The sequence below is a fragment of the Maylandia zebra genome, linkage group LG14 (assembly GCF_041146795.1).
Source record: "Maylandia zebra isolate NMK-2024a linkage group LG14, Mzebra_GT3a, whole genome shotgun sequence".
Classification (NCBI taxonomy): Eukaryota; Metazoa; Chordata; class Actinopteri; order Cichliformes; family Cichlidae; genus Maylandia; species Maylandia zebra.
Window position 1 is genome coordinate 20,790,172 of NC_135180.1, and position 16,822 is coordinate 20,806,993.

Sequence of the window (16,822 nt, forward strand, 5' to 3'; positions counted from 1 at the left end):
AGCCTCAGAAAGCTAATGGCTAGTTGAGTAAAAGCCACAGAGGAATGCACCATGCTGATGTGTGTGTGGAGAAGTTCTCTCAAGAGAAGCAACCGTCCTTTTCTACATGCTTTCCACAGCTGGTACTGCCCATCTGACGTCTCTGTGTCTGTGTGCATGTGTGCATGTGGCATTTTTAGGGTAACAAAAGGAAGCCACAGCCACCCTCTTGAACCACCACACCCCACAGTCCTGCGTGGTTTTACAGCCACTGGGTGTGGGTGCAGGGGAAGGGTGCTTTATTTATGTCAATCTGGACCTAATGATGGCTTTCAGATGTGTAGATACAGTAGACTGTGTTTAATGAGAATAGCAACAATGGGTGTGGTTTGAAGAGCGAGAATTAAGATTATGCAGACTCGGACCATCTGCTTATTTAATCACATACCCAACGAAAGATGTGCCAAACCGTCAGGAGAGTAACGAGCGAATGCTGTCATCCAGCCAGGAGCTACAGCAGCAGCAGCCGCCACTTCTCAGCCTTGGACAGATGCTAGAAGTTTCCTCCCTAGGTGTTGTTCCCTCTGTCAACACACCCTGCAGCTCTGTCACACAGGCCAGGAATGCAGCTGAGAAAGAAACCGGGGTTTGTCACACCCACGCAAATCCAACCCCTCTCCACTCGTCTGTGAACTGCTCGGGCTGGAAAACAAACACCCCGTCGTCCTCCTCCTCTTTCATCCCCAGTCAGTGGGGCCAAACACAGCTGTGGGGTTTTGGACAGTGACATCAAAGGAGTAAAGCAAAAGCATTGGTGGGTTTTGACACTAAGGTGACAGTCATCTGGTTGCTGGAAAGCTGATCACACTTGACTGCAGTCACTCAAACTGCAGCACAGGTTCAGGAGAGCTGCTGACTCCAAGTTTCACTTTACATATTTGAGTGTCTACAGTCGCCCTTTCATCATCCAACAGACAAAAGAAAAAAAAAGAAAGCTGGAACATGTAGCAGATTCTCAGCTGTCACTCTGCAGAACATGTGGAACAAGAAAATCTGGGCTCTGTGAACACACCCATTCACATGAAGCCAGGTGAAAAGCCCAGACCATTTCACACTCAAAGTATTCACAGCAAAAAAAACAAAACCAAAAACAAACACAAGATGAGGGAGAGCAATTTGTGAAAAGAAAAGTGACTTCTGATCTGAAACTGAACAACAACTCCGACTAGCAGGGATAAAATGCCCTGACATCCACAAACTCATCCTCATTTTGGTGAGATAATCAAGGTCAAGCCTAGCCTCATCAGCGCCCTACTTTGTCTGTGGTTGTAGGATTTAAGCAAAAAAGGATTTCTTACCTCATCATCTGGTCGGAGGAAGATGACATCCAACACAGGTCGGACACATAGGGGAGGAGAAGAAACACATAAATACCAAAATGTTTAGTCATACAGACAAATCATGAGCAACCCTGAAACTTAGGAGAATATTTAAATGCAAAGAAAATGCTGATTATCTAAGAAGTGTTACCAGAAAACACAAAATGCTCCAAAACAGTCTCAATATTCAATCAAGTAATTCAAACAATTTTAAACAACACTCTCAACGACAAAAAATAAATAAATAAAATAACAAACAAGTAAGCAAAAATACATGGAACACCAATATATATTTGTAAAGCATTCTTTTGAAGATCGAAAATAATTGACACATTTTTAGATTCAATCATATTCCCACAATTTAACCACAACAACAAAAACACATCTTTGTCTCTTTCTTTCTGGTGCCAAGATATTTAAAAAGGTTTCAGTGACATGGGTCAACTTTTACTGAAATACACACAAGGGATAATGAATAAAATTTTGATCCTGTTGGCTGTTTAAGCCTGTGCAGGTTGTACCCTACCTCTCCAACTTTGAACTTAGATAAATGGATGGATGGATGGGTGGGTGTTTGAAAAGCAACAACATTATCATGTGGCTTGTGGTAAAGCTCAAGTGAGGATGCTACAAGCCCGCATGCTTAAAGGATGGAATTTAGTCATCAGTGTCGGCACATTTGTGTTATGTAAATAATTTGGGGCAGAGGCTCCTGGTGGGTTTACAGAGTTGGAGTGGGCTAGCCAGGAGTTTAGTTTGACAGAAAGCAAGGACAATAACATTTGAAAACCAACTTCCACACAGAAGTCTTGTACTGGTGAAAGGTTCAGATAAAAATAGCATCAAACTGGCACCAATCTCAAAGTCTAGCACTTTTGAAACATTTGGCCACTCCAGTAATTAGTCATGAGCAGGCGACGATCCAAATTATTCATGAGGTTTGCCATTTACCGATTCCTTCAAGTCTTAAGAGGCAAAACAAATTTCTTTACTCCAAGCTGCCCATCCTGGAAGGCTTCCTGGCACGATAACAAATATTGATTCACTGCTTTAAACTCAGGACCATCTCTGCCTGTGAGCGTGCAGAGCAAACTGAGACACAGGTCACGGAGCTGAAAGATCATTATAGCCTCTGCCACCATTTACAACCACTTCAATAAGAGCAGCAACAGGAGGTGGTTTAGTCAGTCCTGCATATGGACAATATATAATGTATGAGCTGCATATTACTGCTGCTGCTCTTTAAAACCAAACTGAGCAGCATGTGTTGATTCCAGAAGCACCAAATTACTGTGACATGATGGCATGGTTAACAACAAACGGATAACTTTAACATTCACACTCACAGCTCTCCAAAAATATCTGCAAATTTTGGAATGAAAACATCTAATTATGGACTCACAGAACTACAGTAGTGTAAAAGCTACTTGGTTCACTTCCTAATTTTCTCTCTCTTGACCTACATGCTGAGATCCTCCACCAGCGAGGCTGTCAGCACAGCCAAAGCAGGAGGACAAGGCTTTCCCTGAGGAACACTGTGCCACCTGTCCAAAACACCCACTGTCAGCCATGGAACCCATGCTAAGAAGCTCCCAGCACACAGTTTTCATGCTGATGTTAATGCCAAAGGAGGCTGGAAGCTCTGCAGTTGCTGAGGCCAGGTGGAGATGCAGTGCTTCCTAAATGCTTCCACCTTGCAATAATACCACTTACAGCTAACTGTGGAATATTTAGGAGGGAAGAAGCTAAGTGCTGGATTTTATACACCAGCAACAATGGGACTAAACGAAACACTGGAATTCAAAGATTAAGGGGTTTGGCCCAATACCTCTACGATGTATAACAAACCAAACACTGCATGATTAACTCTGAGGGATCCAAATGTTTAAAAGAGTTTAAAATTGCCCTCAAACCTTATTTGTCTTCTAGTATGCATCCTGTCTTATCTATTGTGTAACATTTGGTTTAGGAGTAATATATCTTTGGCATTTAACAGACTGAGCTCTATTAAAGCTTGGGCATTTTATTATGGATACAAATCAAATAGAAACAGCTCTGGGTTCACTTTGGATAATTTTAGACCCACATCACTCTGACTTCTTCCCAAAATATTTATCCTTCTTTCAAACAGAGTGAAAAAGTGTATTTAGCACATACAGTACATCTGGTATATTTGTTAATTAAACCCAGTTACATATGTTTACAATAAACTAATTGTTCTATTTTATTACATGCCAGCAGTTCTGAAAAAAAATGACACCTAAGAAAGTGTTTCCATGTCCTGCTGCTTGCTCTAACATTTGAACTTAGAACTATGCTGTGAAATCTAAAGACTCCACAAAAATTATTTATCAGGGATGCAGAAGAGCTGTCTCTGGACAGTCTCATTTCCTGCAACAGGGATTTGGGTCTTATTGTGTATTAAAGGGCTGTTTTATTGCTTAAATCGGCATAGTAGTATAACCTTACTACTACTTAGAGCAGAGACACTGAGCACAGACCTGACAAAGTAAAAGGTTCACTGCATATTTCTAATCATCTGGGGGCAACATATGACATGAGCAACACACGAAAAGAATATCATATGAACGCTCAGCACAAGAGCACTCATCACCTCCCACTTTCTTTTCGCCATGTTTGTATCCATTACACAACCCTTCTGTGCATACAGTACACCACAGGGCAGCTGTTTCAATGAGGGGAATGTTTCAGCTCAACTGCAGCCTCCGGTACTTCACATCACAAGATCACTGTGCCCAATAAACTACTCTCTGTACCCACACCGACACGATAAGATACAGGTGAGATTCAAACTGTTTACAACAGGGAACCAAATCTATTTGATGTCAAGAGAACACAATGTGTCCACAAATTTCTAAAATACCACTGAAAAAGACAAACTTTACAAATATCTTGGCTTAGAAAAACCCAACAGTGGAGCCCAATGTTTGGTTTTGGGCTGTCGAATGCTGTTCCACAACATCCAAAGGAGAAAGAAAAACATAAAGGTGTCAGTGAAAAGCGATCTGAGGCAACAAACTGAACCAGAACTTTTTGTTTTATGGTGATGGTGTAATATACACTCCAAGCTCTCCATCCATCTCCCCAGTACAGTCATTTTGCCTCTGTACTTCACCACACTGGTTTTATAATGACACAATGAAGCTGTGGTCCTTATCTGCATTAACCCTTTCAGGGCACATAGCTACACTAATTACCAGCCAAGTGAAGGCAGCTGGATGGGGAGGAAACTCTGCACTTGATGTCTATAGCCCCCCTTCCAGAGTTTTGTTAAACCTCTTGAATTAAAGCCAAATGTCTCCATTTTAATCACCTCGTAAAGGCTCATTTCAATCCTTTGATGCTAAACACAGCAGATTACAGAGATTAAAAAAACAAAACAACAAAAAAAAAACCCAAAAAGCAAAAAAAACACAGTGTCACTGTCCAAATATTTATGGAGCTGACTGCAGATCTGCGTAGTCCAGAAATAGTTCGGTGTGGTGAGTCTTTAGCTGCAGAATTATAGTGCTGTCGTCCCGTGTGGAGCTCAGGCTGCTGCCAGGCTTTCCAAGGATTTTTCATTCAGCGGGACGAAGTGTACCCTCAATCCTGTCCTGTCTGTCTGAGTAGACCCATAAAAATAAAACCTGCACTTATATCACCGGCTTACAACCCGGAGCTGTAGCCAAACAGACCTGAGATGATGAAGATTGTGACGATTTGTGTGTTTAACTGATTAAATTATAACAATAATACAGTTTAAAAGGAAGGACATGTGATTATTTATTTATTTTTTCTTAGGTAGGTCCTATTCAGAAAGTAGACGAGCATCTCCGCATTCAGTGTCGGATGTGAGGACTCACCGTGGTTGAACATTGCGGACCGAAACCGGCTGTTGCTGGATGAATTTTCCATCTTAAAGTTTCACTGAGCGCCAAAGGCCGCGACCTTCTTCTTCTCTTTTCCCCCCTCCTCTTCTTCGTCGGTATTTTCCTTAATTTTCTCTCCGAATCTGAACCGTGACTGTAAAACACTCGCCTGCGTGCTGTAACCGGACAAACCCGTGTCTACACATACATACACACACACTCTCTCTCGCTCACTCTCTCTCGCTCGCTCTCTCTCTCTCACACACACTCTCTCTCCGTTCGCGGTTCAAACTGTCGAGCCGCCTCCTGACTGCCAGCTCGGTGACGTCAGAGAGCAGCCGCGGTTGCCGCAGCATCGTCGGAATGAAAACAATCGCACGTGGATGCGCGTCGGGAAGAACGGTCACGTGCGTCTCAGAGGAATAAACTGCAGCACTCCGGGGAAGCTGTTAGCATCGGAGCAATGGCGTGTCCAGCGGGGTGGCCTGGGGGGGCACAGGCCACCCCCCCAACCAGACTGGCCACCCCAGGTGCCACCCCAAAGGTAAAACAATAAAATTCAAACAAATGTACGATTATGTTTTCACGGTGAAGCTCAGATATCCGAGTGTAAGTGAATGCAGCATCGGCTTCTGCGCTATGTGCATCACGTTAGCAAAGGTAGGAGAGCCAAGCACGAAAGACGGCACTGCAGGAAACAATTTTTCGGTGAAAGAAAATGAAGACAGAATAAATGTCCCGGTAAGTAATATTAAGTTTGTTGAGTTTAGTAAACTTCGGTGAAATTAGAATCCCAAGGAGAAAATAACACTTAAAGAATTATTGCAGCCGTCGTATATTTCAGACAGTATGCTACTGAGGGCAGCTAACATAAGAGTTATGAGTTATAAGATATAATCTAAGTCGTAACATTGCTGTATGGAGCTGCAGATTTGGTTGCAGGTTAACATAGCTGGACTGGCCATCGGGCATACCGGGCATATGCCCGGTGGCTTATTTTTTTTTTTTTTTTTTGTAATGGCATGAACAATGACAGGTGGTGGGCTGGCCAGATGCTGGCAGATGTGTAAAAATAACTCAGTTGTTTGGTGGTGTCTATGGCGGGGCTCCCACAGAGGCCAGCAGGTGGATGAGGGAAGGGGAGGCAGGTGGAGAGCCCCGAGGAGGCCACCAGTCCGAGTGTCAGGTGAACTGAACTTCAGGTAAGAAGTTATGACCTGCAGTCTATCTGGGTCAGATATAAACTAAGTTTAGGTGCAGTTTATTTTCGTTGTGCTGACTTTTTACTGTCAGTTGCAATAACTCGTACTGCGTTCTAGCCAGCTTGATGGAGTTTTTAGGTGGGTGATGTTACTGATAGTGAACTTTATTTTATTCATAAGGTTAGTTAGTAGAGTTGCCAACGGCTCCTTAAAAAAATGGGATGGTCCCTCATTCAGAGAAAATATTACACGTTTCGTATTGAGCTGAGAAGAGACGCAGTTTGTCCCGGACTTTAGCTAGAATGGAAAAAGACACAAAGCTGGAGTTATTCTGTCGTTACGCTGCACAGCTGCCTCTTCTTCTCTCATTCTCTCCCCTCCCTCTCCTGTTTCTACTTCAATCATAAAACTGATCAATGATCAGCTGATCGGCTTTTCTCTCTTGTTTGTTTATCACTCACTTTGCGCCAGAAAGAGGAAACCTGCAGATGTCGCGCTAAACAACAGCAGCACGTTTAAGCTTGATCAGCTGTTGTCAGAATTTATTTAATATTAATTTCTAGTATCAGCTGATGTTTGCTGGAGCCACAGCTGTAAAGCTGCTGGTCATGATGTCAGTTTGGATATGTGGTGAGAGGGAAACATGAAGATGAAACCAGGAGATGTCCTTACTGAATCATCAGAGCTGAACAGATGATGGAGAAACAAGTTTACCTTTTAGGTGACATGAATGAGTTGAAGGGAAGTTATGAACTGTTTCTGAGAGACAAATAACACCAGGATCCTTTTCTAAGCAGCTGACAGCTGGTAACTGTGCAGGGGCGGGTCTAGGAAGTTTTTGCCAGGGGGCCAGGTAGGGCATTAACAGGGAAAGGGGGCACAAAGAAATACTTTTCTTTCTTATTCTCATTTAAAATATCTAGCTTTTATTAAATAATTATCTAAATCTTACAACCAAAGTTTTTATCTGACGTAAAATGTATAGAAATCATACATATACCAGAAAGACAGTGTACATCACTGTCACAACAGCATTTGTTTTCATTCAAAGTCTTTATGGCTTTAATGGGGCAGGGATAGCTCAGTAGGTAAAGTGGTCGCCCCATGATCGGAAGGTCGGCGGTTTGAATCCACTTAACGGCTACCCTGAGGTACCCCTGAGCAAGGTACCGTCCCTACACACTGCTCCCCGGGCGCCTGCTTAGTGGGCTGCCCACTGCTTCACTGAGTGAATGGGTCAAATGCAGAGAAAAACAAGTAATTTCCCCATGGGGATCAATAAAGTATCCATTATTATTATTATTATTATACCTGGTGGGCCGGTCTGTAGTCAAAATGCCAGATTTTCTGTCCCAGTCCAGCCCTGCAGGTTAATACTGGCAGTGTCACCATGCCAGCTGACTGTATTTCATCATCAGCCAGTGTTGTTCTTCATACATCAATATTACCAAAGTTTACCATAAGGCAGCATAGAAAGTATTTACTTGCTTTCAGGTTTTATTCAAATGTTAGTCTTTTCAGTTGTTTCCCCACTTTTTTCCTGTTTCAAAATCAAACACCAGTTTGTGAGAAGATTATCTTCTTTTTTTAACAGGCAGATAAAGTTTTGCATTGGCATTGGCTAATTTGTCAATTGTTTGTTACAAATGTTCGTATTTTAATATTAAAAAATGTTTTTGCCCAAAACATATGTGCACTATGTGTCAGTAAAAATACTATGCAAATATTGCTGTCCTTGAATGCTGAGTAAACACTGACAAAGCACTGATTGTATCTCTTGTACTTTATCAACACAGTATCTAAAAACTTTGCACCGTAGTGGTTAAAATCTCATTCTAATAAGAGTTAAAAGCGCATTCGGTTATTACGTTTACAGGGTTATTGAATTATGGTTAATGGTTGGTAGAATTTTTTTTAAACATTATCTGCCAATTACATCTGCCACCCTTCTCCAAATCTGTGCCCCTACCTGGCCCCCCCAACAAAAATTTTCTAGACACGCCACTGCATCGGAGGAGGACAGGTAAACACAGGTGTGTGTGAACGTTGGAGCGTCACAAATAACGACAAAGCTAAACTCCGTTTTTTTTATTTAGTTTTTACTTTATTTAGTATTTCTTTTTGAGGGAGGAGGCGGTGATTAGTTGGGGGTCATTTCCGTCTATCAAAATTCTACAATCGAACAAAAGTATTGTAAACATATGACGGTGACGCGGTTCAGTTTCGCAAAATATTTGACATGATGTGATTGAAGTGTAGACATCCGGCTTTGATTCAAGATGTTCACCAAAATATTGCACTTAAATTTTGGGGGGAAATTTACTTATTTTAAATATTATTATTTTCAGTAGCTAGATGCTGTTTCCACCCATAAGATGCTTTGCCAGCTTAGGCTGAAACATTCGTCTAACCAGCCTAAAATTTGAGCTTTTACATGTGTATTTATTAGTTAGTGCCAATCTATAATTAATTGATTTTGATGTATAAACAGGTTCAGGTTACTTTATTTGTATCCATAGGTAGATTTGTTCTGTAATCCTGAGTCATCAATCCTCACATGCACAGTTTCAACACACAGCAGACAACATAAGCATAGTACAAAAAGATTGAAAAAAGAACTAAATCATTTTGAGCATTCAGTAACCCACAAAGTAAAAAGGCTACAATTTGTTCATCTGAGTGATGGCTGCTGGAGTAAAGCTGTTTTTAAACTTTGTTCTGCACATCCAACCCTTGCAACTGTTTGATGTACACTAATCAGCCCGTTAGACCACTTAAGAATCTGACTGTGAATCTTCTCTTTATAATTAAAAATGAAAACCGTGACTCCAAGTAAGGGAATAAAGCAGGATACAACTTCAACTCTTTCATGGTTCTCAGACATGAAGATCTGCAGTTTGTATCGTCTCAGATTGGAGTCAGCTGAAGATCTGTGAAAAGTGTTGATGTGACAAAGCAACACACTTGAGGGTGACACCTCGTTGAAGCTGTGATAACTGCATTTCTCACTAATTTCTTACTTACATACTCTCATTTTAGAATCTGAAAACTGCACCTCCACAACTCAACACTGAAATTCATGCTTAAATAATAAGACTTCAGCAGTACTACAAGAGTAGATTTGCTTTTAGCTGGACTGTTTCTGATTTAATACAATTATCTTTAAACTGTGCGCTTTAATTTAAGAAAAAGCTGTAAACATGTCTTCCACTCGTGCTGTGTTTGTTTATTGTTTTTAACAGTAGTAGTGACAGGTGTATACTGCTAACTGTAAATGAATCTAAATGATGAGCGGATATAATAAGAGACACATGGTGACATCTGGTGGTTGCTTTGTAAACACTTTTTTAAAATACTCATTCCCCTCATCATCCCAAGTTGAAACAAGCACTATTTTTATCACTTTAATGTTGCCCACACAGTTTCTCTGCAGCTAGTGCTGATACTGCTCTCCGAGATAAGCGCATGTCATCGGAACAACCATATTTAGAGCTCACTGGTGCTTCAGTAGTGGAAGGAGGTTAATCGCAGAGTGAATATAGATATAATACTGCACAAAAGCCTTAAGTGACACATCATTTTTTATATACATCACTTCAGAGGAACCAGAACTATTCCTGAAGACTGCTTAAACAAATGACAAGAAAGCTGCTTGTTCATGCCGTGTTGGAGAATAAAAGTGGTCAAGACAAATATTGACTTTCAAGCTTGGATCTCTGTTGTTGCCTTATATACAGTATTTCTATGCATGTCTGCATATTTCATTAAACTGCTGCAAACATTTCCCATTTTCCTCGCACCATATAAAGAAACAAAGGCTGCCTCCAGACTGTTGCATAGTATTGTGTAAGAAGAACAGACACCTGGTTTATTTTAAGGAGCAACAGTTTTATTTGTAGCTGTGACAAAATGGAAAAAAAAAAGTTGCCTCCTCAGAGTCTAAACGTTCAGGATTAAAGTGCAGAATTGTTTTCACAGCTTGTGTAAAAAAAAAAAGAAAGAAAGAAAGAAAGAAAGAAAAAAATTAAATAAGACAAAAAAGAAATATCAAAATATCAAAACTAACAATGGAGATCTGGAAAATATAAATACGTTACAGAACAAGATGAAATCTCATACAACGTGGTTTCAGCAACGATAATCAACCCACTTGAATCAGGCTTGCACTTATGATACATTAAAAAAAGGGAAATCAGTTCATGTTTTCAAATCGTTGGCAAGGCTAGCTTACAACAAAGGCACAGCATTGTTCAGAGGTAACGATCCTTTGCAAAGAAGTGCTGCGGCGACATTCTCGGCGATCATCAACACTTCCTCACAGACACGCCTAACATGCTCAACATGGCTCAGACAGGGATGGAGAAAGAAAATTTGCCCACGGACGAACACATAAACTGGGAGGAGCTCACTTTACAGAAGCGTATTTGTGTTACGAGCGTACATACTGACATAGTTTACATGTTTTCTCAGTGTCGGTGCTGAGGAGCGGTTTTCTGCAAAGCTGCTGGATTAACTGAATCAAGAAAAAGCTCCAGAATATTACGGCCCTGAGCCAAAAAGAGTACAATGAAAAGGTGAGGAAGTGTTCTATTGTCAGAAAGACCAGCAGTGGTTGCATCCTCTGTGGGAGTCATACATGGAACAAGCAGTCAGAAACAACACAGAACATCATTCGCAAAGGACTGGTCTGTAGGCAGCAGGCAGAGCCGGGACATCTCATCCTCACGGTAGCAAAAGCTTGGAAACTTTAGCTTTATTTAGGTAGAAAAAGTGGTGCTGAAACGAAACTATTAGCAATATTACCTCAGATATATGAGAGGAGGGGTTGACGAATCTGCTGCCAAAAGACAGTATTTAAAGTTTAACCGTGTAAATGCATCTTCATAATAAATCAGAAGCACGCTCCAAACACGGTACAGTTTGCTATCGAGAGGATGAATTTCCCGGATCCCATTTTTTATAGTTAAAAGGCTCTATCAGTGTCTTGCATTCATATTTCAACCTGAACTGACATTATTTCCTTATCACAAGTAGCCCAAGAGAGAAAAATTAACAAACGTGGCTTTAAATAGCCACTTGGTTATATAGTGCAAATCAAAGTACTCAAATGTGTACAAAAAGATTTCAGTGGGTATATAGCTATTAAAAACAAAAAGAGAGAGAGGGATGCTGTGTTTTGTTTTTTCCTTTTTTTAAAACCCCGGCTTACTCTGTTTACACTTTTTGTCTTTCTTTTATAATTTTTTTTTTTAAATCTCAAATAAAGACAAAAATAACTCTGTTCAGAAGCTGAGCAGACCTAGCAAGAATATCATGCAGCTTGTGAAAACATCAGCAGGATTAAAAAAACAAACAAACAAACAAACAGATATAAATGTCTCATGTTAGAAGGTGCAAAGGAGATTATTTCTGAGGATGCACACAGACAATGGAAGGAATACAGTGATATTTACAGCCAGCGTTTACATGTAAACAAGAGACAGAGGTGTGAGACAGACAGCTGACGTAATGAGGCAGTACCTTAACTACTGTACAGTACACGAGAGAAGAGGGAACCCTTAAGAACTGCTTGATTGCTCTCAAAACCACATATAATTGTAGTAGTCTTAGAGTTTCAGCTAGTTTAAAGCCATTTGATGCGATTAGATTGATCCAGTATTATTTTAACGTTTATTCCAGCGGACATCTGTGGCGACACAAAAGCTCGCAGGTTGACTGCTGCTTTTTCGGATAGAGAGAAAAGACGAAAATGTAACATTTACGGGGTTTAAAATAACGTTTTAGGGATTAAGATTGCACATACGTCGAACAGTAAAAGCCCCAAACCTGCCACAGTGGTGGAAATGTAGAAAGAGAAGAGGGGGGGAAGAAAAAAAACCTTTCGGCTGTGCCTTTTTAACTGCAGTCAAACCTCTACTCTCCATTTCTGGTCGGCCAATAAAAATATGGCAATGTCGCGTACGTATATAAAATATGTCTGTACATTTACTATATTTAAAACATTTACATTGTCATAGGTTATGTACACTGCTAAGTCTTTAAATGTCGGTGCGGATGAGATATGCCAACGGCTCTTAAAACTGAGAGACAACGTACCAAATCTAGGCCAAAAAGGGGTGCGTGTACCTCCATGTGAAAGTCAGTGCTACACAAGAAATAGGGGAGAGGGGCAGCAACACAAGTAGATTAGTGGTTTGTGACCAAATGAGGTCAGAGGGACACGAAGAACCAGGATTTGCCCTGACAGCATTATTTACAGTCATGCGCTCTTCTGTGAACTATTTAAAGCTTGAAAGGGTTTGCTTCATGAGTCGATCTAAACCTCTAAACGACACACACAGACATACACACACACTCACACTCCCTCGTCTTTGACGTCCAAACAGAAAGCAAAACCAAACCTGCAAACACCTACTGCACAATATATTCTGTAGATGCCTAAAGTGAAGGTCTGCTGTATGCATTGTTTTTAGGGGTGGGGGCGGGGGGATTATATTTCCACATGAACATACACACTACAATAGTACAGCAAGTATTCTTGACCTGGTATGACCTCTAAAGTTAAATCTACATGATTCGAGAGCTGATTTGTGATTTGAAAGTCGGGTCTGATTGCATATGATGTGCTCCATTGTAGCTTCAGGTGCAGCAGAATCAAGCAATTCTAATTAATGTCTCTTGATTTTACTTTGAAAGTCAATATGTGTGCGCAGGTGGCTTTCTCAGTTTGACATTTTTCCCCCTGAGTCTATTTACTGAGCCTGAGCCAGTCTGCTCCCGCAAACACGGAGGGGTATTTACATGACTCCTCCGCCCGCTGCGCCAATCCAGGCAAGGTGGTCGCCACCCCTGTGGGGGTTACTGATAACGTCCCACTTGTCCCTGTTTTGCTCGGGTCTACTCTGGCTGCTCGGGGTGGGTGTGCAGGCCGTTCTCAGGACGTGTTATGCTGTGGTGCTCCCAGAAGGCCTTGTGCAGCTGATCCACTTCGGACATCAGGGGCAGACCGATGTCCAAGTGCATCTTTAGGTTCTCCAGCCACTCCTCCAGTTTCGAGAAAGCAGGCCTGTGTATTAAGAAAGCAGACGAACACCACAGTTTGTAAACCTCTCCAATTTATTTGTATTTATCAAGTTCTTTTGTTATAAATTAAAGGGACAGTTCACCTCAAAACACAATAAAACTTGATTTTTTTGCTCAGAATTGAAAAATCCAGGTACCTGACGGGCATTTACTTGAGTTAGTCATACAACACAGTGAAGGATTTATGCTTGTTTAATCCTTTTAATGTGCTGAATTAACCAAAGTTGTTAGAATTGGAAGTTTAGGCCAGTTTCAAAGGATCGAGAAAATAGTTTTTTTTGGTTGGTTAGTATCAGAAAAACCTCTTTAAATAAAAAGCTGGCTCCTGTGATAATCCAAGTCTTGGTGAACTGTCCCTTTAAGTTACATGTCAAAATGAATCCGGTGTCTGACCGTTTGTCTGCATCGAGGTCACAGCACACAGCAGCCATGGGGAAGAAGGCGCGGGGACAGTTGGTGGGACAGTAGTGCTCCAGGAAACCCGAGATGTTCAGTCCAAAGTCCGTCGCTCTGGGGAGGTAGTCGGGGTCAGCATTCACCCTGCCAATGACCTGGAAAGAGCAAGAAAGAGCAAAAAGAGTTAAAGATCAAAGTGTCAGAAGTCTCCCCCAGTCTTGGTCAGCCCTCCAGCTGAAAACCAGCAAACCCCCCAAACAGAAGCTCATGGTGCCAGCAGACCACAACTATCATTTGTGTGCCCGTCAGCAGCCACATGAAGACTTCTTTGCTTTCCTGCCCTCTAATCCCTGTAATGTTCTCTGGATAATAACGTTCATCTGGAGAACTCATACTGGAGCTCCTACACTGTTGGGCCCAAATTATGTGGATGGTGTGTGGCCAGGCTGCAAGCCTTCATCACTGTGGCGCTGGATGCTCAGTCGGAAAGCAGTTTTCCCCCTCTAAGAAATGTGGAGTTTGGGAGAAGGAAGACTGTTCCCCTCATAAAATGTAATGGTGTGTTTCATATGAGGCTAAATTCAAGGTTTGACAGTGTTAACTTTTTCCTCTAATTACAGAATAACACCTTAGACTGGTTTTATCATCTGGAGGCCCTGAAGACATTTGAGATCTCCGGGTTTATTCATGAAAAAAATATAACTTCAGGAATTCAAAATATCCAGAGCAGCTGATGGATAGCTTACCTCGCAGAGCATGATACCAAAGGAAAAGATGTCTACTCTCTCATCGTAGCTCTTCCCTGCGATGAAAAAAGACAAAATATTTTTGGTGATCTCATACTCAATAAAATATTTGTGATTAGCACAGGTAAGCAAGGACATGGATCACTTCCTGTAGTTCATACCATGGATCATCTCTGGAGCCATCCAGTAGGGGTTTCCCACCACCGTGTATCTCTTCCGGCGGTCGGGCCTCTTGATGCCAGACAGCTTTCCCTGCGTCAGCTTTTCCCCGTTCTTGTCGTCCACCATGAGTCGAGCCAGCCCGAAGTCTGCCACCACCACTGTGTTGTTCTTTAAAGTGAAATATGCCAAAACATTTTATTTTTATGCAACAAGCATACTCACCAAAAGTCACTAAATGTGATTTTTACTACACAAAGTATTCACATTAACGACATTCACAGTATAAAATGATGTCAGATGCAATGAAATCACTTGCTGGGAGCAGGGGACAGCTTGTGTGTGAGACCACAGGCTGACAGGTTTAATGACTTGTTCACTTTTCATAAAGGAAATGGGCATATTTAGTTCATTCGCTTTACAGCTTGAGGGAAACACTGTCTGAAAAAAGCGTCAACCTGCTAGTTACTAGTTCTGGATTCACTCTTTTCACTATCAACATCATCACTTCTGAAAAAAAGACAGACATAGTGTTCAGGGATATATCTGTGGTGAATCAGCTTTAAGCTTCGCTAGTGAGCTTAAAATTAATCTCCAGGCTGTCAGGCAAACATTTTGTTGTCATGTGACACGTGTTCAGCACTCCCCTTGTTTAGGTCCGGCAAGCTGAATGTTTCTGCTTTAAGCTTCTTGTGTGGAGTGTTTTTTAAGTCGTCTTAGTCTCCCATAGCAACTGCGAACAAAGGCCTTTTTTGTTTTTGTATGAGCGAATGGCAGGTGCGCCGTCCTAAATCCTTAAAGAAAACATGCTGTATGTGCAGAGGTATGTCGGCACAAACACAAAAGTGTACAGGAAGACAAGTTCTTACCTCTCGGACTAGACAGTTGTGAGAGTTCAGGTCCCGGTGAATAATGTTCATGGAGTGCAGATATGCCTGAATGACAGACAGATAGGAGAGGAAGGAAAGGCAGGAAGAATAAAAATAAATAAACAGTCTTTTGATAATCTGTAAGTAGAACACTGCCAAGTCGAACAATACTGTCTGGGTTTATTTCAAAAAGCTCTTGCTGAATATACAATAACACAGTCATGCTTGATATGCATCACTGTACAGCTATCTGGGGGGGAATCCAGAGAACCTGTGTTCTTATCCTGCAGGAATTTATGCTCCGATTTAACCTTTATAGTAAGAAAAGTACCTCACAAGTGTTGTAGCTCACAAACATGACCACTAGAGGGAGACAACAGCAAGACTAAAGCAAAAAGTATGTGTACAGCAGATATTCAGAGTGCATCTAACAGGAAGCGGTGGTTATCTCTCACAACCACTGATCTCTACTTTTCTCTTGGCTCAACAGGATTTGATTTTTATTTATAAGGTTATGATCTTGGTTATGTTTTGTTATTGACAATACAACCGCACCATCTTCACTTCCCTCTGTATGTTTTAGAGTCTGGCAGTGTCGTGTTCTGTGTTTTTGTGTATGCAGTGGCAAAACAATAATAATGATCTAAACCACTTTCTCCATGCAGAAAAACCTTGGTTTGTTTTCCAGAGTGTATTAACAGTATATACACTCACCATCCCAGCAGCGATGTCCTTAGCAAAACTGACCCGCTGGTTCCAGGGATAGTTTGAGTCCTATAGGAAAAACCAAAACACACAACTTAATGTAACATACTGGTATAAAGTGATGAATCCCTTCTTCTTTATTTTTATTATTATCCTTATTAATAATAACCATGCTAGTCTGTGCATTGGAATTCCATATAGGAAACAAACACCCCCCCATTTGTTTACCATTTTCTTGATGATTTCCCGCAAAGTGCCTCCTTTGATGTACTCTGCGATGAAGTTGAGTCTCTTGTCTTTGTAGAGGACTCCGATGAACTTGAGCACATTGGGGTGATCCAGGCATCGCATGACTTTCACCTTAAAGACACAAATAATTATTTATTTTCACACATCTCTGGGAAAAGTCCACAGCAGCTGTAAGGGATCTTA

The 16,822-nt window shown here is 41.3% G+C and overlaps 1 protein-coding gene across 3 annotated transcripts in view; it reads right to left on the reverse strand.

Moving 5' to 3' along the window:
- Nucleotides 1–10,299: 10,299 nt before the first annotated feature.
- limk1a (LIM domain kinase 1a) overlaps nt 10,300–16,822 on the reverse strand; it is a 54,850-nt gene continuing 48,327 nt past the window's right edge. For all 3 annotated transcript variants that reach the window (XM_004543774.5, XM_004543775.5, XM_004543776.5), the window contains 7 exons: nt 16,619–16,750; nt 16,400–16,459; nt 15,686–15,751; nt 14,819–14,987; nt 14,658–14,713; nt 13,909–14,066; nt 10,300–13,498 (listed from right to left, as the gene is read on the reverse strand). In XM_004543774.5, coding sequence (XP_004543831.2) covers nt 13,330–13,498; nt 13,909–14,066; nt 14,658–14,713; nt 14,819–14,987; nt 15,686–15,751; nt 16,400–16,459; nt 16,619–16,750 — 810 coding nt within the window. In that variant the 3' untranslated portion in view covers nt 10,300–13,329. The remainder of the gene's footprint in view (nt 13,499–13,908; nt 14,067–14,657; nt 14,714–14,818; nt 14,988–15,685; nt 15,752–16,399; nt 16,460–16,618; nt 16,751–16,822) is intronic.